The sequence below is a fragment of the Choloepus didactylus genome, chromosome 1 (genome assembly GCF_015220235.1).
Source record: "Choloepus didactylus isolate mChoDid1 chromosome 1, mChoDid1.pri, whole genome shotgun sequence".
Lineage (NCBI taxonomy): Eukaryota > Metazoa > Chordata > Mammalia > Pilosa > Megalonychidae > Choloepus > Choloepus didactylus.
Genome location: NC_051307.1, coordinates 246,472,059 through 246,497,693, shown reverse-complemented (window position 1 = coordinate 246,497,693; position 25,635 = coordinate 246,472,059). Strand labels below are relative to the sequence as shown.

At 40.8% G+C, this 25,635-nt stretch overlaps 1 protein-coding gene across 1 annotated transcript; it reads right to left on the bottom strand.

Moving 5' to 3' along the window:
• Positions 1-308: 308 nt before the first annotated feature.
• RPN1 (ribophorin I) lies at positions 309-25,635 on the bottom strand. The gene is made up of 10 exons (XM_037803092.1): positions 25,302-25,635; positions 22,188-22,252; positions 17,478-17,784; positions 13,863-14,072; positions 12,415-12,607; positions 8,906-9,005; positions 6,653-6,791; positions 6,284-6,403; positions 2,232-2,477; positions 309-946 (listed from the first exon to the last, which is right to left on the bottom strand). Exons 1-10 carry the CDS (start codon positions 25,560-25,562, stop codon positions 764-766), a joined length of 1,824 nt encoding a protein of 607 aa, XP_037659020.1. The 5' UTR covers positions 25,563-25,635; the 3' UTR covers positions 309-763.

Here is a 25,635-nt window from a genome sequence, read left to right as displayed (position 1 = left end):
TTGGCTCATGACTGTTTCCTTAGTGCCTAGTGGAGTTTTTGACACAGAAAGGGTATTCAAAAAGTACTGGCTGAATTAATACAAGAATTGAGTTCTCACTTGACCACTCTGTTTTTTGACCTTAAGTAAAGCTGCTTTACATCTTTTGGCCTCAGTTGTCTCATAAGTAAAATGCAAATAATAGTTTGCCTTGCAAACATGCTCTGAGGATCAAATCCCTTGTTTAATGGATAAAAAGCACGTGATAAAAGTACTCTCCCCCAGGTTAGGAATTAAAGTTATGAGAGATTTTCAACAGAACAAAAACATTCAGCAAATGTTCACAGTCCCCACTTTATTTTCATTTTATCTCACATGCTTTTAAAAAAAATCACACACACTAACAAAATACCCAAACATCAGGAGTTGGAAGGCTATAAAACAAGGGGCTCAATAGGCTGAAAGAATATCCTAGGCTCCAGAAAAAAACAATACCAATCAACTATTGAAAATTCCTTTGTTCAAAACCAAAGGTATTCTGTTTTTAAAGGGATTTGTTTTTTGTTTATTTTTTTAAGTTACAAAAAAAAAGGGGGGGAAGGAAAGGTTTAGGAACAAGAGCTAAGTGTCTTATGCTGTCTGAGGCAGGGCCTAGCTTTGCCTCCGGAAGGGCCTTTTTGCAAGCTGCAGGTACCAGCTTTCCCTGGCCTCCATGCTCAACTCCTCCCCCACCCCATCCTGCTTCACCTCGGGGCCCACCCTGAGGACAACGGACATTCTGAGACTACAGGGCATCCAGGATGTGGTCGATCTTGGTGACCAGCTCCTGTCGCTTTCCCGAGATTAGCTTCTCATTCTCGATGTACGTATCTTTCTTGAGCTTGCCTGCCACCAGCCGCTCAGCTTCCACCGCCGACTTCAGCACCAGCTCCTTGACCTGGGAATCCAGCTTCTGCATTTCGCTAACCTGGCCAGGGCAAGAGCAGGGCAGGACTTGAGAGTGGTTTTCCCACCCCCACCTAGCAGGGCCCACCATCACCCATGCCTACAGGCCTGGCAGCTCTCCAGGGACAGCCACAAATGCTGTAAAAAGCTGGGTGCCCCAGGAGAGCAGCAGTGGAATACAACAGAGGGGTGGACTATGGGGGAAGACAGGCCTGGCTTTCAATGCCATCTTTCCCACTTACATACCCAGCCCCTTCAACATCCCTGGGCTTCATCTGTAAAGTAAGATTGTGAGGATTAAGTGCGAAAATTGGTGAAATCACCTGTATGGTGTCTTGGCACACAGTAGGTAGTCGATAACTATTCATTCCTTCCCTTCGGCTTGCCAAATGAGATCCAGAAATTCAGTTAGGTACAAGACCAATAGAGGGCGGTGTGGCAGCGGGACTGAACAACTCCCGTGTTATCACCTGCTGTGTGCCAGGCTGAGGACCTGTACATACGGTCACATTCACTCAGGAGTCAACAATATTCAGAGAGCCATACTACCAGTGCTAGATACCATTCTAGGCTCTGGGACACAGCAGTGAACAGAGATAAGTAACCTTGCCCTCCTGACACTGATATTCCAGTGGAGATATGTCAGATAACAAGTACATAGGCAGACAACTAAACACAGTTTCAGAAAGGAAGAAAATAATGCAAGGTTAAGGAAGGGGAGTACCGGGGAGCAGCTCAGAGGATAAAGTGGTCAGGAGTTCTGAGAGGGGGTTCTCCTCTTCATTTACAGGTAACAATAGCTCACCTAGCAGGTAGCAGGCAGGGTTCTAAGCCCTTCACATATACTCATTTCATACTCACAACCACTCTGTGAGGTATACTAATAGCATCCCCATTTTACAGATGAGGAAACTGAGGCACAGAAGTTAGGTAACTTGCCCAAACCCATGACTCCAAAAATCTAGATTCTTCTTACCATGCCATGAGCAACCTGGGGCCTTATCCAATCTGGTCTCCAAGAGAGGAAGCAGCTACTCTAAATATCGGCAGTGTGAACAGACAATGCTATAGAGCCTAGTGGAGCTTTCTTCAAACTTAGGTTGCAACTGAAACTTCAAACTTTCTTGTTCCACCACAGGGTTAGCCCCACACAAGTCTACGATGGGGCTGTACCTCACCCCACAAGACGTGCCTGGCATCTGCTGTATGACAGCAGTGGTATGTTGCCCTAGACAACCAGGTAAAATCCCCAAAAGTGGGGAACGGAGGTCAGCAGGCCCAGTGACTCGGGGATGCCAGCTACTCACTTTGTCACAGAGATCCGAGCCCTCTGTCTTCAGCCTGGACTGCAGCAGTGCGATCTCACTGGTCAAGGCCTTGTGTTCAGACTCCAGGCTCTTCTTCCCACCGTTGAGGGTGGAGATGTCCCGGGACTGCTTGTACCTATTGACGGTCTCGTCAAAGTGACGGTAGAGACCTATTCTCTTGTTGACCAGGGTCAAGACCTGCTCTGTGATGCAGGCCACCTTCATCCTGGCTTCAGCGGCCGGATCCTGGAGGAGGGAGAGACACCGTGTGTGACAACATCCAGACCTGAGCCCACCCCAATCTTCACCTCCTAAAAAGCAACCACTGCCTTCAACTGTCCACACAAGAAAGGCCACCTTCTTAGAGAGTAAGAGAATCAAACCCTTCCTGAGATTCAACAATGGGCAAAACTGAGGCCCCAATATGGGAGACAATTCAGTGGGGCAAACAAATGTAAGTAAAAACATGACAATAAAGCCAGAGTACACCACGAAAGGAACAGGAAAGGTGCCAAGGGAAAAGAAACTCTAGCTCAGGTCTGAGCAGACTTCAAGGCTAAGGATGACTCTTTCCTTCTTAAAAACTTCAAGCATTTCCCAGGAGCTAAAATAAAGCCCAAGCCCCTAATCCTGCCATTCAGAGCCCTTTGGATGATGCCCTACAGACTTTCCAGAATCATCTCCTGCCACATGTCCACTTGGGAAGTCCTAACCAGGCAGCTCAATGGCTGACTCTGGCTAGCAGACAGCTGATTTTGCCCACAATGTTTTTTTCCTCAATAAACTGCTAAAGCTTTAAAATAGGGAAATTTATACAAAGAAGACTGGTTGAATAAACAAAGGCACATCCATAAAAATGTAGTAGTCTGCAGCTATAAAAAACAATAAGGTATATTCAGGTCTTTGAATATTTGTGCATTCTTAACTATACAATTTCATGAGTTTGACAAATGCCTTTATCCAAGAAACCCACATCCCAAATAAGGTATAGAACAATTCCATGATGCCAGAAAATCCCACACTAGCCCATCTTGAGTAAATTTCCTCATTAAAAACAGCAAAAACAAAACAAAACAAAACAAAAAAAACAATGAGGACAATCTCTATAAACTGATACTGATGTCTTCTAAGATTCTGTTACTTGAAAAAAGCAAAGTACAAAAAAAAATAGAGAGTTGCTACCTTTTGTGTACGAAAGAAGAGGGAATAAAAATTCTAGGTATCTGCTTATTTTTGCCAAAAAAGAAAAAAAAAATGAAGGATATCAGGGACTGATGCAATCAGTTAATTACAGTGGGGACAGGGGGTAGAGTGGGAAAGGGCAGAGGAAGCTGCCCCAATTCATAGTTGTGAATTTAGAAGCTTGTTAACGTTTTACATATTCTAAACCAAAATTAAACATTAGCTGTGATGGAGGGGGTATAAAGTAGAATACAATTCAAACAGAAATAATTGAACCTGACTATACTTCCAAAGAATAACCCAAGAAAAATATAAGAACTAATCCGAGTACTTCAGAGACACAGTATTTTGACAATATATTCTCAGTCTAAAAACAAAAAGAATTACAAACAAATCTCGGGCTTCCACTTGGTAGGTCTGGTGTTTGTAGTGGTAGGAGTGAAGCAATTCTGAAGTTATTTTGTGTGTGTTTATAGAATTGAGCAATTGAATAGATGTGCTGGTGTAAGATCCAGGGCTCTCGTATGGAGTGAGGGAAGACAAGGGAAGGGTGCTGTGTTGCTGGACTGGAATTCAAGGCATCCGTGTTAACTCCTGTTTTAAAACAATACACATTTATTTCCCAGCTCTGCCTGTCTACCAGCAGCCACAATACTCTAGAAGCAAAGATCAACCCCAGCTCAGAGGCCAGGGTCTTAAGTACCATTCCCCATTAAAAGGAACCAGGAATCCTTGGATAAAGTAAAAGATGTGCCTGAAATGTGCTGTTGTGCCAGAAAATAAAGGAGCATTCAAAAATTAGGGGGATGTGAAAAAGACACGGACAAATCTGGAACAATCTGAGCATCAAAATAAATAGCACCAGTGGACAAGTAACCCAGTGAGGAACGTAAGAACCCATATCCAAACAAATAATCAGTCAACCAACCAACTAGCCAATAAGAAAAGCAGAAGACTGTAAAAAGAATCATAGTTTTGCAGCCATCATACTAATAATTCACTAAGGCAAGAATCAATAATAAATGTTAAAACCAGTAGATGGACATATGATGAGGAACAGGAAAGTTGCATAGCCTCAAAAAGATTGACCACAAAGGGAGAAATAGGAACTTTACAGTGAAGAAACCAGGCAGACACCAACCTAGCTCAGTAATCAAAGTGAGCACCACCACCATCGAGGCTAACTGACATCAGGTGCCTCCTGACTGCACTGCAGTCACCCCATCCCTGGGTATATGTGGGACTCTCACCAAAACCGCACACACCTCCTGAATGTAATCAGGAGGAAACATAAGGCATGCCTAAATTAAGACAGTCTACAAAACTCGTCTCTCCACTTCAAATATGTCAAGGTCATTAAAGACAAAGAAAGGATGCGACTGAAGATTTCAGGAGAGTAAACAGACAGGACGATGAAAAGCAATACCTGATCCTCGCATGGATGCTGGGGTATGAAAAGCAGTTGCTACAAAAGTCATTGTTGGGACAATCTGCAAAGCTTGAATATGGAGTACATGTCAGTTAAAAGCATTACAGCAACATTACAGTTCCAGAACTGGATCACCGTACTGTGGAATGTAAGAGAAAACCCTTGTTCTCAAGCTATACACATGCTTTAAGTATCTAAGGGTAAAGGGGCAGGTCATCTGCAACTTGCTCTTACATGGTTCAGCAAAGACAGCAACATAGGAAAATAAAACAAACACATCCAAATGTTAGCACCTGGTAAATCTAGGTGAAGAGTATACACAAGAGTTATTTTTAGTATTCTTGCAAATTTTCTGTGCAGGTGGAATTATTTTAAAATAAGTCTTTTTTAAAAAATCAATAAAATAGAAGCAATTTTTGTGATTTAAAAAATGAGGCAATTTCACATTAAAATCTAGACTCCTGGCCAGCCCTCCTGCCTGACGAGGTGAGCTCACAGCTGCCCATCCTGCATCAACCTCACCTGTTTGCAGTACCAGCCTGATCAAAAGCCTTGCTCAGAAGCTCAGCCACACCAAACCACCCCAGGGTCCCACTGAGACCTCTCTATGCTTTGCCACAAACTGTCCCCTTGGGCTGAATGCCCTTCCCATCACCTCTTATGGGTATCCTCTTTGGCACCCCCCAAAAGCACACATTGTGCCACTGCCTCACGCTGCCAAGGTACGTGCCCACCAGGGACTACTTGCCATGACGTGTGAAGGCTGCCTGTCTCCTCCCTCCGGCCTCACCCTCCAGACCGTGAAGGCCTGGCACCAGTGCCTACGATGAGGTGGGGCGAGGAAAATGCTTATAGAAAACTGAGGTTGGTAATAATTACAAAAGAAGTGAGAACTGGAGGGATGAGAAGAGACAAAGAGACTGACCCGAAGAAAGCTGTGTAGTGCAGCCCTAGGAAAGTCAAAAGGAACCATGGAGCCTGTCAGTCGGGGAGAGGGCTTGGAGGAGGGAGAAAAGGCTGCCACCAGGACCAAGGTGGAGGTTTCTGCTAAACTCCAAAGTAGTCTCTCACAAGGAGCCACACAGGGAGAAGGCAGAAAGGCCACTGGCAAAAAGGACTGAAGAGGGTTTTCTACCTTCAAGTTCAGCTGAATAATAGGGAGCAAACGTCCACCAATATTTTTATGTTTATCCTATCTCAATTGAGCATCCAGGTCACTGTGCCTCTACCACCAAGATGAGACGAGAAGGAGGGACTCAAGATCACATGCTCCATGATCACAGCCACAAAATAAGGTTACTTCACAGCAGGATTAGCAGAGGCCACAGGCAGGGGAGAGGCTTCTGGGTGAACATGTTCTGCCTCGTGTGAGGATTGGTGCTCAGGAAAGCTGAGGAGACACGTTATCCAGGGGCACAAAATGAGAAAGCCAAGAGGGTACCTTTGTGATGGAAAAGTCCAGCCTGACGTAGATGATGACGGTGAAGAACAGGATATAGAAAGCAGCCACCACCAACAGGGGCTCCTGCAGCATGAGGACCTTGTTGAACGTGTAGTGGACCTGGGAGGGAACAAGAGAGACAAGGGGGACAGGATTCTACAGGGCTGTGTGCACAAAGACACCTGGGACAACAGAAGGCGCCTCACCAGGCCTAGAATACCGAGGCTGACCCAACTGCAAAAAACCCCTTTCTACCCAAATTGCGCCTTCTCCAAGGAGGGAGTGATGGGCAACTCCTTGACTCCCTGGCCCCCCACACCCATTCTCTGGGGAGGGAGGTACAAAAGGCATAATGGTGGAGCCACTCACCACGATGTCCTGAATGTGCTGTTCCACCATGTTTTTCTTGTAGGCAACAATCACCGGCCGGCCAAATGTATCCAGGTAGGTATAGTGCAGCTCGTTTGGGGCACGGCCGATCTCATAGGGACTGTCAACTTGTATGTTCCTGGGGGCAGATGGGAACCAAAAATGGCCTTGGATAAACTGCATTGACAAACAAGAATCCCAAGGTTGCAGTGGCCTTTCAAGATCACTAAGTTGACATTCCTCCACCCTGCTCCCTTTCTAGCAGCAGAGAACACCCTACCTCCTGAGACAGCCAGCTCACTACCACAAAGCCCCAAGTATTTGGACTTCCTTCTGCTAAGACCACACCTGCTTCCCTGCATCCTCCACTCACAAGTGCTTCCAAACATTAGTTCTGTCCCTTGCAATCCCACGGCTCCATGGCTGTCAGGAGCATTCTCCAGAATGAGCGCCTCTCAAGGACCTGATGAGGGCCCTTGTGAGTTGTTCCAAATGTTCCTTCTCATCACATGACTATAAACTTCTTACAAACTGTCATGAACAAGGACTGTGTGGCCTGCCCAGCCTGTTCTCCCTTCTCCTGGTCAACAGCACCCCCTGGGTTTCTTGGAGGAAATACTTTTACCCCTTTAAACTGTCCTCCCCAGGAAGAAAAATCAAAGTGCCTCTCCTGGTGACCAGAGTAGACATGTGCCCCAAAAGAGGCCAAGTAGATGCTGCTCCTTTAAAGTGACTCTAGAGCAAGGTGACACAAAGCCTGTAGACAGCTGCTGTTCACTCCACCATGAGGGCACATGCCCAGCCATTCTGCCAACTGGACTCCTGGGGATATTCGGATATTCTAGGCTCTGGCCTTTCCAAGCCTGCTTTTTTAACTTCAGCTGTGATTTTATAAGTCATGCCCTATTCTTCCAATACATGCCTGTTTGCTTAAATTGGCCAGAGGCAGATCCTACTGTCTGTAGCAATGGAAACTGACACACCAGCCAAGCACTGCCTTCTTGGCATCCTTCTTAAATGCAGCACATCAAGAATGGTCTGCAAAGCCCAAGATAAAACAGAGCCATAGTCCCATTACCACAGCATGAGGTCTACCTGGCTGGAGATGGGACCTTGCATTCTTTCCTGTTACCTCTTACCCCATCAAGTCAGGCCATGATTCCAGCCTGCTGAGATAACTTTGGATGCTGCACTTATCACACAACAGCGCCATGTTTTCAGACGGGATCATAAAGAAATGTGTGCTCTCATTTGAGTCTGACTTTTTGGCTGTTGTTGTTGTTAAAAATCCAGTTAGGATTGCCCTTGGCAAGACTGTTGCTGCAAAGAAGAGGCTAGGCCTCCCTATAATTGTGCCTAAGACCCTCCTCCTGAATACCTCTTTGTTGCTCAGATGTGGCCCTCTCTCTCTGGCTAAGCCAACTTGAAAGGTGAAATCACTGCCCTCCCCCCTACGTGGGATCTGACACCCAGGGGAGTGAATCTCCCTGGCAACGTGGAATATGACTCCCGGAGAGGAATGTAGACCCGGCATCGTGGGATGGAGAACATCTTCTTGACCAAAAGGGGGATGTGAAAGGAAATGAAATAAGCTTCAGTGGCAGAGAGATTCCAAAAGGAGCAGAGAGGTCACTCTGGTGGGCACTCTTATATACAATATAGACAACCCTTTTTAGGTTCTAATGAATTGGAATAGCTAGCAGTAAATACCTGAAACTATCAAACTACAACCCAGAACCCATGAATCTTGAAGACAATTGTAGAAAAATGTAGCTTATGAGGGGTGACAGTGTGATTGGGAAAGCCATATGGACCACACTCCCCTTTGTCCAGTATATGGATGGATAAGTAGAAAACTGGGGGCAGAAAAAAAAAAAAAGGCACCCAGTGTTCTTTTTTACTTTAATTGTTCTTTTTCACTTTAATTTTTATTCTTAAGATTTTTGTGTGTGTGGTAATGAAAATGTTCAAAAATTAATTTGGGGGATGAACACACAACTATATAATGGTACTGTGAACAACTGAATGTACACTTTGTATGACTGCATAGTATGTGAATATATCTCAATAAAAATGAATGTAAAAAAAAAAAAAAAAAAATCCAGTTAGGAGGGGTCCATACAGACTTCTCAGTCAAAACTATGCACTGGGCACCTGCTCTGTGCCCCTAGACCACAGACAGCTTCCCCTCGCAGTGCCAAGAGGGCAGCACCTGAGAGATGGAGTGTGAGGGGCAGGGACAGTCACACTCACTTGGCCCCTTCAGGCAAGATGATCTTCACTGTCAGAGAATCTATCACTTGCTCATCAAACACGTGGTCCACAAACCTCATCTTCAGGGCGTACTGGTCACCTGGAGGATAAGCAATCACATGCAGTCATGTGAAAAACACAGAAAAAAATGGCACAGGAGACAGGAGAGAAGAATTTTCTTATCTTAAACAGTGAAGAGTAAAAAGCAGCTACCTAAAGTTAACAGACTCAGAGGCTCTGAAAATTTCTGAATCATCCCCGATCCCCACAATAAAAAGACAAAGCAACTAGAGAGTAAAACTGAAAACCCACGGACCATATTTACAACAAAAGTAGGTAACAAGGTATCTCCACAAACCCCAAAATACAAAGGTGGTGGGGAGTTAGGGAACCAAAACAGCTATAGCCACAGTAACTGACAACACACATTATCAGCGCCTGTGAGAAGAAAGCAGAGGGAAGCAACAGGGCAGCTGAGGAAAGGAGAACCCCCAAACAGCCTGCGTGGCCAGCCAGTATAAGAACGGCAGCTCAAACTCAGAGGGATTCTGCCCTCTCCCAGGGCAGTCAAGTAAAATGGGCCTGCAGGTCTATGAAGCTACAGCAGTCTAGTCCCTAAGAACTGTGAAAAGCCTACCAGAGGGCCTCTTCCAGGACTGCGCCCAACACTGAGGAGAAACTGCTGGAGGAGAATCAAAATTGAGCACGACAGGAACAGGAGTCAGAGATAGCTCAGAAAACAAGCCGCCAAAAGGCTCTGGGAAGTTGCAAAGCTAACTCCTTCTAAAAGCTCACATTAAAAAGGAGCAACAGAAAATGAGTATCCCCCTCCCTCTCCCAAGTTTATAGGAAAATAATTATTTAAAAAAGAGAAAACACCTCTAGATAAAATGAACATATGCCAGAAAGACATGCCCACAAAACCAATCAAAACTGTTACCCACTGTTTCAAAACAAGCTAAAAGGTATTAAGAATATCACACTGGTCATAAAAGAACAACAGAAGGCAGATTTAGAAAAATTAGGAAAAGTGATTCAGGAAAATCTCAGAAATAAAAGAAAAAATCATTTTAGAAATGAAGGCTAAACTAGAAGGAATGTAAGAGTGAATACACAACAGATTAAAAAAAAGTGAAAAGAAAAATTTTAAATGAAGAAAAGATTCAAGAGAAAGTGGAATATTGAAGACAACACAGAAATAATAGGAGTCCCCATGGAGACAACTTGCCAAAAGATTTGAAACTCTGCACTGCAAGAACATACTGAATACCCAAGAATAGCGACCCAGATCAACCATTCCCAAATTATAGTCTTTAAACAGACTTCAAAGAAAAAATCCCTTCTGGCATCTAGAGACATACAGAAGAGGGTAATTATATTATCAGACTGACAGAACACATTCTGCCAAAGGAAAATGAAGTAGCCACATATTTAAAATACTCAAAGAAATGTAAGCCAAGGATTTTACATTTTGGCAAAAGTGACTTTTAAGTACAAAAGGCACAATCTGTTAATATGCAAGAATTCATTCCCACAAGATCTTCCTAAAAAATCTACTAGAAAATGAGATTCAGACAACCAAAATGATTAGAGACATCAATGCAAGGACTTATGGTAAATAGTAAATATACAGTTACTTGTAAAACTAAGACTAAACGCAGGTTAAAAGGGAAAGAGTATACTATGTACTGGCTATTCGCTCTGTCAATATACATATAGTATACCCCAAAAACAGGTAGATGGGGAGAAGATATGCAAAAAAAATTTTTTTTCAACTATTTTCAGTAATCATTTTGGAAGTGTTGGTATGAGCACTGTTATTGTGAGACTGTTGTGAGTGAGGTGTGGGGATAAAACAAATGATTAAGCCTGGAATATTCTAATTCTATCAGCCCGTGTCCTTCAGAACCAGGATTCTCAAGGAATTAGATATACATGTAGTAGAGAAGTTAAGCAAAATTCCTATAGTTCTATTAAGAGTATGAATCCATATACTTTTTATATATAGTCATCTAGATATAGAGACATATATAATAGCTCTGTCCACTGAAAAGGCCTAGAAATTTACCAACCCAAGAGAAAGGAACATCCCTAGTTCTCAGGTAATAGTCCTAAAATACCATTTTCCGCTAAAAGAAACTACAGCTTCTTGGAGAAATGGTTGATTCCAGGTATGGGGAAGAAAACACACAAGTTGAACCAGGGATATCTTTTCATAAGATAGCAAAGAAACCAACAAAGATGACTAGGGTCATGTCAAAAAGATTCAAGAACTCACTTGAAGAGACACCCACTGGCTAAAGGCGGGAGAATCTGAACATCAATTAGGATAACAACTGCAGAGCAAAGAAAGTGAGAGAATGTAGAAATACAGAATATATAATGATAAAAAGGGAAAAAACCTCATTGGTTGCTGAGTTAATAAAAGGGAAAGCATCACGCATTTATCCTGCCTTTCCTATATGAACTGCAACACTGGGAAACAAAACAATAGAGGTTAAATGTCTCCTTATAAATTCCACCCAATAAATGACAAAGAAATGCAGAATTTAAAAAATCAGCCTTTGGCAAGATCTGGGTACTGAGTGTAAACAGTGCTACAAAAGGAGAGACAACCAGGCCCTGCATGCCTTCCAATGAAGGAACATACCGCTCAAGTCAGACAAATCTTCCAGAGACAGCTGCCAACTTGCAAGAAATACAGAGGACAGAGGAGCACATAGAATTGCACCTTGAGTAAGCAATCAGCAAAATCCAGGCTGGGGGTTATTTTACAAGCGGCTTATACTCTTCGACAGATAAATCGTAAGGAGAAAAGACAGAGGTAGAATGTATAGATTAACAGAGACTGCAAAGATAAATGAAATTTTTTGAAAAGGGCAAAACACTTGGGTGATAAAACTATAAAGAAATTCAAGAAAATGATTACTAAAAGTCAGGGTGATGAATACCTTTGAAGGGCAGAAGGTACATGTGGAGGGCCTTGTGAGTGGCTGGCAAATTGCTACTTCTCCAGCTGGCTAGCAGTTATGAGTGTTTCCTATAATAATTCACTGAGCTATACATTTGTTTTGAATGGGTCTGTATATTTTACTTTATAATAAAAAAGTTTAAAAAAGAAAGGCTTGAAAATATGATGAAATATTAATTATTTGTTGTGGTTACTTGTGTAAAATGTTTCTTATTCTCTGAATTTTTCTTTAATTTTTAAATTTCTCAAATTACAAACTACTCAGAAGAATTTAAGCAATTCCCGATGATGCTAGAACTAGGGGTAAGAAAAGGATTTTTACTTTGAATATGAATTTATTACCATATGCATGTGTTACTTCTGCAATAATAATTTGTACCCACCATGAGAATTTGTTGCTGATAACCCAGCCTTACTAAGAATAATAAAGAGATCATCTTCCCATCTAGAAGGCCTGGCAGGTGTCAACAAAAAAAATCAGGAAATTAAAGATAAGCTATTCTCTCCCTCCTCTACTTCCTTACTACTGAAAACTGACCCAAATTATAGAGGTACTCATAGCTTGGGAGGTTGTAGCCAACAATGTAATGGGTCTTCCAGCCACCAAACAGTGGGAAGCGAGGACGGACTTCCATCTCCACAGAGTCGTCCAAAATGAGGAGGTGGCTGGTGGAAACATTGCCAATCTCATCTCGATAGTAAACATCCTGGGCAGCAGCAGGAAGGATGGTCTGCAAAAGAGGTAACATGTACTTCTAAAGGCTCTGGGAACCTACTCAGAAAAAATGATCCCAAACACAGAAAAGACTTTCTGCACCATCTTCATCAAGGTATTATGTAATTAAAATAGCACACCCCCTGACAATGTGATTGGGAAAGCCATATGGACCCCACTCCCCTTTGTCTAGTTTATGGATGGATGAGTAGAAAAATGGGGGAAGGAAAAAAACAAACAAACAAACAAACAAAGGCATCCAGTGTTCTTTCTTATTTTAATTGCTCTTTTTCACTTTAATTATTATTCTTGTTATTTTTGTGTGTGTGGTAATGAAGGTGTCAGGGATTGATTTTGGTGATGAATGCACAACTAAGTAATGGTGCTGTGAACAATCGAATGTACACTTTATTTTGTATGACTGCATGGTATGTGAATACATCTCAATAAAATGAATTAAAAAAAAAAATAACACACCCCACCCCGAATGTAAACAACCTAAACAAAATCTAACTTTCCCCCCAAGATCTCATCTAGAAATCGCATCTCCTCCTCAGCCAACCAAGATTGGTAATTAGCCAAATTTTCCTGAACGGTAAATAATAGAGAAAATCTCAAACACCTTTGTGAATACTGAAGATTTAGTGAGAAGGGAAAAATAATCTGTAAGTTATTTTGCAAGGAGGTAAACCAAAGACGGAAGAAATTACAACAAATCACAAGGTGGCAGGGTTGTGGAAGAGTTTCCTACCTAATACTCTTTATTGTATCTTCCCAACCTGTAAGCAGATTTTGATAATCAAGGGGTGGGAGCATAGGGATGTAATTCCTTTGCTCACACAGTGATTCCTTCTGTAACATGTAAGCGCATAGAAAATGTAATAGGATATTATTTATAAAACAAACAAAAAAAGGATACAAAACTGTATATGCAGTATGAGCAAATTAAAAAAAAAAAAACAAGCATTAGAAAAAATAAAGGAAAGAGACAAAAGTGTCAGCACAATGAGTACATGGTTGGTGGTACTATGAGTAAGTTTTTCCTTTCACTATTATTCAAATGTTCCTTGAAAAATATTGCCAGTGTTCAGATAAATGTTTAGATAAACACTCAAGATCGATGCCGCTGGTTTCTAGCACTGCCACTCAACTACCTGAACATCAATCCATCCCAAACAACTGTCCAAATATAGCTGGTTTCTAAAAGTGAGAAAAGGGCAGGTATGGTAAAGTACTAGTTTCTCACAATGTCCAAGTTGAACGATCTGTACCTTAAAAGACCGGATGGAGGATATTCCACTATCTGGCTGTCTCTGGTAATCATAGCGCGAAAAAGGTCCCTTAAGCACAGCCCCTGTGTGCTTCAAGTCCACATTCTCTTCCACAGCTATATTACCCCAGTGAGAGACTTCAATGACTCGACTCATGCTGGTGATGGTCAGGAAAGGGCTGTTGTTCTCATAATGCACTTTAAAAATATCCTGAAGAGGAAGGAAACAAGGAGTTCAAAGTTTTAGCCACAAGGGAATCAAGGCTAACTGGTTTAAATCAAATTGACAGGAGCCATCGGTAAAGGAGAATGGTTAAATTATGATGTTATCTAACGTATGTCACATTTTAAAATGATGTTTTCTGAGAATTTTTAATGACATGGAAATAAAAGTTCATGATATAATATTAATTAGAAAAAATAGGACATGCCAAAAAGAGCACATGCACAATTGTTTTAGGTTCCAATGTAAAACACTTCTTTGGAACTTCAAAAACAAAAACTTCTATGCTCCACTGATGCGTATAGCAACTACGCGAGAAAGAGAAAAAGAAAAAAAAGAACCTGTAATGAAATGCATGAGAATCTCAACATAGGTCTTCAATGAAAGATTATTTCCCCCTTGTAGTTTTCATTTTCCAAATTTCTACAATGAGCCTTCCATTGCTTTTTAAATAATTTTTAGTTTTAAAAGAAAATCTTAAATTGTAAATAAAGAAAAATGCAGATTAGGAAATAGAAGATCTAACAAAGACAAAATCTCTACCCCATAAGCTGGAAAATATACTCAAAACTGAGAATGATACATTTCATTACTGGGTTTTTCTAACCTGAAGTTTCATTAAAAAGCTTCTAGAAAAACTTCAGAGAAGAGAGGCTTTTTTAAAAAGCTAACATGTATTGAGCTAACATGTATGCAGGTGTCAGGCACCCTTCAATGAGCTCTAAATGTGTGTATTTATCTCATTTAATCCTCAAAGCAACACGATGAAATAAATACTGTTTATTCCCATTTTACAAATAAAAAATCCCTAATGCCTAGCAGTTTTCATTCACTTGTTCAAGGCCACAAAACCAATAAGTGGCAATACTAGGTCTTCAGGTATTCTACTATGGGGAAGTTCTGACTCCAAAGTGCTACATCGTAAATACTGCCTCCCAATGAGGTCCAAGACAATTACAGTAGATACCTTCAGAAATTCCTTGACTTCTTTGCCATTTTTTCCAGAGATTAGTATTAAAACAATCTTTCTAGTTATTAAGTAATCCAAGTGCCCTTCTATGAATACACATCTAGAAATCTATGAAATGCAAGCTAAAACAAAAGGACCAGAAAAAGACCTTTCTTCTCTAAAAACAATGAACAAGACTCGAGATAAAGTATGTTTTGTTAATTCTTATGGCTCTTGCTATTTTATTCACTTACTCAATGACTGAATTTTTAAAAGTTCAACTTCATTCATAATTATATTTGATGGCATTTGATGCTAAACAAACAAGGGTATGGGGAAACTGAAGTTTCATACTGCTAGCATCATAATAAATTGGCTAAGCCTTTTGAAAAACTGGCAAGACACATCAAGGGATTTTTAAATGATGATATGCTTTGATTTTAAAATTTTTACTTCAGAAAACCTATCCTGAGAATAAATAAAAAGTTGTATGCAAAAAAGATGTATATTGTAGTGCTAAACTGGGAAAAAACCTAATTGTTTGACTACAGAAAACTTGGCCAGTAAGCTATAGGACATAAAATCAGTGGAACTTTACATGGTTATTAAAAATGGTTTACACAAAGTTAAAAAATTGAAAAAAAATCAGTAGAAAAATGGGAGTAAAAACTAAATGACAAATAGGGTGGGATGGGGGAATGGTTTGGGTATTCTCTTTTCACTTTTATTTTTTATTCTTATTCTGATTCTTTCTGATGTAAGGAAAATGTTCAGAAATAGATTGTGGTGATGAACGCATAACTATATGATCATACTGTGAACAGTTGATTGTATACCATGGATGACTGTATGGTTTGTGAATATATTTCAATAAAACTGAATTAAAAAAAAAAAAATGGTTTACAAAAGTAAGGTAGTAAATAACAAGGTAAAAGGTTTAGAGAACATTCTAAGTGGAGAAAGTATTATGGAATATATATAATATGATCTCTATATTTTAAAAAACCCATGCTTAAACAGAAATGACTCAGGTATTAAGATGTCAAAAATGGTGGTGAACAGGTATCAAATTTTTCTCCCCATTTGTCAAATATCCTCCCATGAGAATATAATTAATTTAAAATGAAGAAGGAAAATCCAAAATCCAAAACATTCAAATAAAAAAAAGTGTGTATCAGAGATAACTAAGCCACTGTCCCAACAGGAAGTAACATTTAAACAAGGAAAAGAAAGAAATATGCAGTTAGAGAAAACCAAACACAGAGAGCAGCACACCCATCATCTCCAGAGAGCACATGGACCAGGGTTCTTTGTGCTCACAGGGCAACTCCAACCGGAGACTTCTTTCAGTTCCCCCAGGACGTTACTTTACTACAAATCTGCAAATATTTATAAAAAGAAACACTAGACAGATAAACCAAAAGCTACTATAAGTGGCTTTTGTGAGGAACAGATAGAGGGGAGAAGTGGAAAGAATTCCACGAATACTACTTGTCAGATAGTTCTCACTATGTAGTCACGTTCAGGTCTCCCTTTTCAAAAAGTTAAATCACTTTTAAAATTTCTTAAAAATTTAAAACAACCCAAAATGAATAACCTTAACTAGATACCCAACTGACACTTGAGAGACAGAAAAAACCCAGAGAAATAATTATTTTGAGTGACAACGGAACATTCAAAATAATTTTGCCTGCACATTCTTAGTGACGTAAGTCTAAAAACAGTGATGCAAAGATATATTAAAGATCCCAAATGCTCTTATTTTTTAAAAATGATACTGACATATGTTGGGAGAAATGACATGATCTCTGAGATGTGATTTAAAATACTCCAGCAAAGAAAAAGAAAAAAGGGATAGCTGAATCAGGTGTGGTACCACCTCGATAACCTCTGAATCTACGTGATGGGCCCATGGGAGCTTTTTATATCAGTTTCTCTACTTTTGCCTATGCTTGAAGATTTCCATAATCAAACAATCTTTTTAAGCCACAAATGCTCCTTCTACTTATAAAGTCCCAACTCCCAGGTGCAGCATTCAAGGCCTTGGGCACTCAGCCAACGCTTCCACCCCAGCACCTACCCCAGCCACACCAGACAGCAAACCACACATCCTCCTGTCTCTAGGCCTGTGTCCCTCTTATTGCCTCTGCCCAGAATGCCTAGCTTCCTCCTCCCCCACCTCAACTTGAAATGCTACCTCCTTCAAAAAGTCTTCCTAAACCCCCCAGCTTCTACCTTTGCTCCCAGTGTTTTAGGAAATAAGAGGAAGGAGAGAAGGAGACATACGTGATCACTGTGGAGTCATTCTAAGCAGGTTAAAAACTTTAAGGATGATCTTAAAAATGACTTCAGATTTCTACCACCCAACCCCATCAAATGGCAGTCACTCGACAAGACCCTCTCTGAAAGCAGACAGGCCTGGACTGGATGGCACACCAGCATACCTGACTATAGGCAGGGATGTCTTTGAATGGCCCATAATCCAGGAGGTCCTCAGAGCGCGTGGGGTTTCCTAGCTTGGTGTAGCTCTCCACATTTCGGGAGGCAAGCTTCACGCGCATGGTTTGTGTCTTCGTTGGATACGGAGAGTAGAAGTAATGGTTCCCCTCGAACACCACAAACTGTTTCTCTGATTGGGTGATCTGGGTTGGGTATGGCTGCAGCACGTGGGTATAGACTGTTTCCACAATGACTGTGATCTTGGCTCCAGGATCCAGAGCAGAGAGGAGCTTGACTGTGAAGAATTTCCCACTAGGGGAAGAATAGGGCAAGAGAATTAAGAGAGGTTACAGAAATCCAAAACAACCAGCAGTTCAAAGTCATGGCAAAATTCTGTACCAAAGAAGAAAGCAGGTACTTTCAAGAGATCACCATCAGTCTATTAATGTAAGTCTTTTAACACAAATGCCTGGCTGTTCATCTCAGGGTTGTTTATAATAGTAAGAGCGTAAAACAACCTAAATGTCCAGTTCAAAACATCTAGTAAAGCCACACCATGGAATACTGGCAACCTCTAAAAAGAAGCTTGGATCTATATATGTTAATGCAAAAAAGATGTCCATACACAATACAAACAATTGAAGGATCACTTTAGAAATGAGACTGCATGATTCCATTTTAAAATACATATATATACAAATATATGTTAAGAAAAGTATTTCAATGAATGTTCAACAAAAATGTTGACGGTAATTGTCTCAGGGAAGGAGAATACACTTTTATTGTTTTGTTCTAATTTGTATTATTGTGTGCATCTATCAATCACTTCTATCACCAGAAAAAAATAGTGACTGCCATTTTAAAGAGAAAGAGATGGCACAGAAACTGCTAAAATTCACAGGGTATTAAACTAAGGGACCAATTTCTGGTAGAACTAGAAACCACTTGCAAAAGACTGAAGGCATTTTAACAAGCTTCCACACAATCTGTCCTCAAAGGTTAGAACAAGGGTCACTTTTCCTGCTATAACCTTACAGAACTCTCAACTTAAATTTCTTCATCTGTCAGGCTATTATACTTATCACTACTGTGAAATACACTGCTCAAAATATAATAATTTGTCCAGTGTATGGATGGATGAGTAAAAAAATGGGGGCAAAAAAAAAAAAAAAAAAGCAACCAGTGATCTTTTTTACTTTCGTCTTTTTCACTTTAATTTTTATTCTTATTACTTTTGTGTGTGTGGTAATGAAAATGTTCAAAAATTAATTTTGGTGATGGACGCACAACTACATGGTGGTACTATGGACAACTGTATGCTTTGTTATGACTGTACGGTATGTGAATATATCTCAATAAAACTGAATTATTGAAAAAAAAATATATATATATATATATGAAACTAATAAGTCTTATGCCTTCTCCCAGGACAGTCTTGTCCAATTCTAATGGCTTTGAATCCTAAATCTATTTCTACCCCAATCTCTGTCCAGAGCTCTAACTTCAAATTTTCAAATACTTACCAGACAGCTCCACTGATCAGCCCACAGGCAAAGCAACATACACGGTATCGAATATATTCAGAATCCCCTTTCTCTATCTCTGTCTCTATCTCTGCTACCATCTAATCACCTAACCAACTCCAAGCCAGAAACATCGGGCCTTTTCTTAGGCCTCACCCCACCCCCTCCAATTCCCAACATCTTGTCAATCCTACTTTAGAAAGGTTTCTTAAATTCATATCCTCCTTAGTTCAAACCATTATCTTTGGCCTAGATTATAGCACATCTTCCTAATCAATTAATCTCCTAATCTCTCTCCCCCCCAACACAGCCGCCATACCGTTGTCAAATCATCCATCAACACAATCTGATGGTTCATGCTCACCTTAATTTAAAAAATTTTTTAAGTCCACACCCCTAAGAAATGGCATACAAAGCCCTCCTTGAGTTGAGCCCAACTTTCCTTACACCATCTCCAACTTCCTCTGAGCCCAGCCACTCTGAAGGCCCAGTTAACTAAACACTCCGTGAGATGTCAGACCTCCTTATCTTCACCCACCATTCCCTTTGCCTGGAATGCTCCTTCTCATTGATGAGTGCTCTTTATGATTAAGTTGAAATTGAATGAGCACTTTCTATGTAGCAGGTCCTCTTCTCGGCTCATTATTAGGTATAATTTAATGAATCGTAAGCATAATATGAGGTAGATACTGTCATTTTATTGAAGAGGACACTAAGGAACAGAGGTGATAAATAATTTCCCAAGGATGCATAGCTAGTATTAACAGACACAAGATTTTAATCCAGGCAATCAAGCTGTGAAGGCCACCATCTCAACAGCTATGCCATCCTGCCTCTCCAGGAGCTGGGCGGCAGGCCATCAGTCAGAGCCAATAAGCCCAGGCAGGGGCCCCAGGCAGCCTCAGAGAGGGACAGGAGTTCTTAAATGTTTACAACAAGGAGGGATTTTAACAGCAACTTATTTAAGGCTAACTCTCAGATCTGACATCTCAGGGCCAGTAAGATAACTACTTCATGCACTCTCAGGCTACAAAAGAAAAGTCAAGGTAATCACCATACATTACAATCTGGCTGAACAAAGAATACTTTTTTATAAGTGAAATCGGAGCACCTTTAGGGGAATTAAAAAAAATAAAAGAAGTATGAAGACCACATAGAAACACAGGGAATATTTATGCTATTTTTGGAAAAAAAGAAAAGATCAAAAAAATAGGCTCACATGGTAAATGAAACTAAGTAAAACGTATCTTCAAGTGAACATAGTTCAGAACAAAAACATACCAATTGCCATGTTAGGGTTGTGGATAAATGACCTTTTTTTGTCTAATGTTTTGGTAAGTTTTAAGATAGACTGACAGTTTTAAAACTTCAACTTTCATATGAGACCAAGGGAATAGATAACTATTTGGTACAGGATCTAAATTTTCTAAACAGTACAACTCTACAGTCAATTTGTTCAAACACCACAACTGCATGGAACTTTGAATAGGAAGTGAGATCCGGTAGATTAGTACAGGCTGGAGTGAAATAGTGACACATCCTAGAGTAATTTGGGCAGATAATAAAAAATATATTTACAGCCTCCCCCTCCCCAGCCCCGAGGATCTGGGGGAAGGTGCGGATGTGTTGGACATCCTCACCTGGACTGGTGTTGATGTTGTCACATAGTGAACTCGCTGCCCTCCCCCCTACGTGGGACCCGACTCCCAGGGGTGTAAATCTCCCTGGCAACGCAGAGTATGACTCCCGGGGATGAATGTGGACCCGGCATCGTGGGACTGAGAGTATCTTCTTGACCAGAAGGGGGATGCAAAATGAGACGAAATAGTTTCAGTGGCTGAGAGATTCCAAATGGAGTCAAGAGGTCACTCAGGTGGACATTCTTATGCACTATATAGATAACACCTCTTAGGTTTTAATGTATTGGAATAGCTAGAAGTAAATACCTGAAACTACCAAACTCCAACCCAGCAGTCTGGACTCCTGAAGACAATTATATAATGTAGATTACAAGGGGTGACAGTGTGATTGTGAAGACCTTGTGGATCACACCCCCTTTATCTAGTGTATGAATGAGTGGAGGAATGGAGATAAAAACTAAAGGACAAATGGGGTGGGATGGGGGGATGATTTGGGTGTTCTTTTTTCACTTTTATTTTTTATTCTTGTTCTGGTTCTTTCTGATGTAAGGAAAATGTTCATAGATAGATTGTGGTGATGAACGCATAACTATGTTATCATACTGTGGACAGTGGATTGTATATCATGGATGATTGTATGGTGTGTGAATGTATTTCAATAAAACTGAATTTAATAAAAAAAAATGGAAGAAAAAAAAAGATAGACTGACAAAATTTACACATGATCCTATTTCCTAATGAAAAATTATGTAGGTATGGCCATATGGGTAAAAAAACATGTTGTCATTATATCATTTTCTCATTTTTTTTTTACAAAAAATATCAAAACTAATGAGAAATAAGTTTTAAAAAAAAACTCTGCCAGCAGGGAAACCCAATTTAATATTTTCTGAAACACATGGGGACTGATGGTCTGCTGGTCAAAAACCAAATTTAAAGATTTTTCCTACAATAAACTTACAGAGTAAGCTAAAGCAGGGTTTCTTAATCTTGGCGCTATTGACAATCTGAGGTGGATAATTCTTTGTACAACCCCTGCTTTCAAAGAGCTCCTGGTCTACCTCCTGTGAAGAAGCATCTCTTTCAATGCCCTGAAGGCTCCAGAAGGGGTAGGTCAGAGACGAGGGGCTGGGGAGTGGGTAGGAGGGCTGTGTCTGCCCTTTGGAAATAGAGTGGTAGACAAGCAAAGATAGGGGATATTTGCTGAGGCAAACAACTTGGAGTTCTCACAAAAGGTTTTAGCAACCAGGAGTTTCCCACTGATTGGTTAGACTTGACCTGTTATGGAAAGCAACTACTTTCTTACTGTAAAGCAAACCGCCATGGCTTAGGGGAATCCATTTTCTGCTATTAGGAATCAGAAAAGACACAAATACGTCCAGAATGTTACAGCCTATTGCTTTCTACTACCCAGTAGACTAATTAAAACAGCCTCTAATACACGAGGAATTTCCAAGCAATTCTCCTAACAGATGATTAGAGGTTCCTAACAGAAGATTAGGGGAAGTTTAGATTGTATTTACATTCTCATTTATTTAATTTGTTAGCTTACCTTTTACCCTTAATTTTGGTTTCTCGTACTTCCAGATTGTTCTCTTCTTCATCTTCACTTTTCAGCTATAATAACAGGACAAAGCAGGTTATTCTTTTTTTTAATGTCTTTTGGCATCTAAAGCTTAAGTCAACAAGCAACCAACTGCCTCAGAATGTCAACATTAAAGTATTCAAACTACCAGAACCTTTTAAAGATTGAATCTGGGTTTCAGTAACAACTTTTTTCATCTGTCTGAAATATAAGAACATTGTCAATGACTTACTTTTGCACCAAATAAGCTGTATAACAAGCTCTACAAACATTTAACATTTTTCTGAACAATCAAATTCACACATACACACACACACACACACACAAATAAAGATTATACTTCCAAATAAACTTTCTCGGAGGTCTCATGTTTCCTAATTCATAAGTCCGATGTTATTTCACCTGTATAAACTTTCGGTTTCTAGTCACACAGTTTCTTTTTTAGGATTGGTTGTTTGTCTTTATGTTTTATTTATCTTTAATTACACAAGTAGTTTGTGAATTTATCCTGTTAAGAACACTGAATATTACCAACAGATTTAAAGAGCATCTTGAATGCCTCTTCCTCAAATAACCTTGTTATCAACATGGTGGCTATACTTTCTGGCCTTTTTCTAATTTACATTCAAATATACATATGCACTGAAAATACTGTTTATAGATATAGCAGAGAAGTCTCGTGCGTGACCAAAACTGTTTTTACTGGCAGAAAAGAAGTAGCAAGAGATTAAGTCGTTGGGGGAAAAGGAGGCAATGGTCCCACTGTCTAGCACACTCCTTATTCTTTTCTTTCCTGGCAACAGAGGGTGTAACCAGAAAAAGGATGTGACCTCCAGCAGACAACAGGATCTTTCTGAGAGTCGGCATCTTGAGACATGAACTTTTGAAAAGGACTGTAAGTAAAACTTAACTACACACCACCTATCCTTTTCCCAACCCAATTCTATACCAAAAAAAATTTTAGGACTATCTTTTAGGATCAATGCAGTGATACCCAGTAGGGTACACAAAACTATAAGGAAGAAGTTATTTTTAACATTTCAAAAAGCCTAAAGTAATTAATCATACCACTGTCCTCACTGAAATCATATAGGCTAATAAAAATACGAAATTTCATTACTTTAGCTAGAATCTTACCAGCACAGGAACATTCTAGTATACTCATGCTTATCAGAAACTCTTGCTGTCCAGCTATATGTTGTTTTAATGAAAACATTATTATTTAATAGAAGCTTAGAAAATCAAAATATTGCAAATACAGGATCCAAAAGTATGATGAGATCTTCATAGGAAAAAGGGTAGGTTCCCAGTCAAAAATCACAATGGTCCCTTCCACTGGCTCCTAGAATTCTACATATAAAGTTGAAGGTCCACTGAAAAAATGTTTTAGCAATCGTATCAAAGTTTCCAAGTCAATACTGGAAAATACAAACCCTGAACCCTCTTTGTTAAGTTCATGGTCTAGTTATGTTTCCCATTTGGTTAAAGGTACAAAGTAGCGTGTATATCCAGTAACTCATCTCTCCTGAACAACAGAATTAACACACTAATGATTTTGAATAAATCTGATGATGCAACTAAGGATCTGGTTTATACTCCCACTGCCATCTAGGTCAAAAGGGGAAATGTGATACATTGAAGAAAAAGTTCTGAAACCAACCTAAATTTAAACCTTACTTCCTCCCTCTCGGCTGGAAGACCTCATGAAGGAGGCTGTCACTTTACCTCCTCACCTGTAGTATGAAAATAACATCTATACCTCCAAGGGTTGTTGAGAGTTAAACAAGAATGCACATAAAATACCTAGCACAATACAGTCATGAAGTCCATTCTCAACAAAAAAAATAAGCATAGGAACCCGGATTGTAATCTAGCTAATGATCTAGCAAGATGGTAGGATAGCTAGCTATACAGTGACAACCTCGTTAAACCATGACTGGCTTCTATAAAAGAACAAGATTTAATAATCCAAACATTCAAAGGCGGCAACAAATTTAAATGAAGTTTTGATCCCTCTTTCTGCAAAACTTTCAGTAAAACTGAGTGTTTCAGGATGGGCAAGGCATGAAAGGAAATAGAGGAATCATTTGAGAAATATAATCTCTATAAACCCAGCTTTATAGCTCTAGATTCAGTCAGAGAGCAAGGCACGCTTAAAAGAAATACAACATTATAATGACTATCCCACTGTCAACAAATAATTGGGTAATCACTTAATGAAGATTATTTAAAGAAAATATTAGTAAAAAAGCAAACCTCTATATATGTATATTCCCTCTATTCCCAAAGCTAACATTTTCTTTCCTTGAGCATTGTAAAAGTGTTCACTGAAATGCCTGGAAGTATTTAAGCCAAACTTATCAGCCACTCATTGCTGAGGTGTAAGAATGCAGAGCGTAGGAAGAAGGAAGAGAATTGGACTTTACCTTTCTATACAGAAGAGCGTGTTTAATTGTGTGATTTTTAAAAGAGGGATAAACATTTTTTAAAAAGCATCCATTAGCCACCTTAAGAGATGTGTGCTATTCACAAGGGTTTCAAATGACTACAAACTTGAAAACACTAACTAACCTTGCTACATTTCAGACTGTATTGGATGATGTCTAGAAAGAAGTACCTACAACGCGCCAGATACTGGAATTAGAGAATGGAAAGCATTCTCATTCATTTATTCGCCCTCCAGTTAGGCTACTGTTTCTGATCGTGAGAAATGCTGGGAAAGTTTAGGCTTCGCTGAGAGGACTTTTATCTGCAGTTTCCGAGAGATGCATTCGCTTGGCCCGAGGTCACTCGAGCGGGGGCCTAGAAAGTGATCCAGGAACGGGGCGAGCTCACAGTTAAGAGTCCGCGGCTGGGGTGGGCAGCGGGTCCCGGGGAAGCTGCCCACGTGGGCGGTGGCCCAACGGTGCAGGCTTATGCTGACGTGTCCCAGGCGGAGAGAGGGCTGCGGAAGACCTGCGGCGTGGCCTCCCCGCCCCGCCGCTCCCCATTTCCTGAGGGGCCGAGAGGGCGCGGCATGGGGGTCTGAGAAGCGCACGGAGCAGCGGGGAGGCCCCGCGGTGGAGGCCCGCCCGCACTCACCTGCACGCCGACGTGCGCAAGCCGGGCTTCGAGCTCGGGCTCCACCGCCAGGAGGAAGGAGCTGGCACGGGACGTGGAGCCGCCGCCCGGGTGTACCAGGACCACCTCGGCCGTCACCTTGGCCAGGTGGCTGCTCAGATCCACCGTGCGCTTCACGTCCTCGTTGACCAGCGGCGCTGCCTCCGAGGAGGCGCTGCCCGGCGCGGGGGTCCAGGCCCCGAGCAGCAGGAGCAGGAGCAGGCGGGCGAGGGGCGCCTCCATGACCCGGACCGAGCAGAGCCACAGGCCGGACCCAGCGCCGTCGCCGTCCCGCCTCCCGCCACCGTGAAACCGC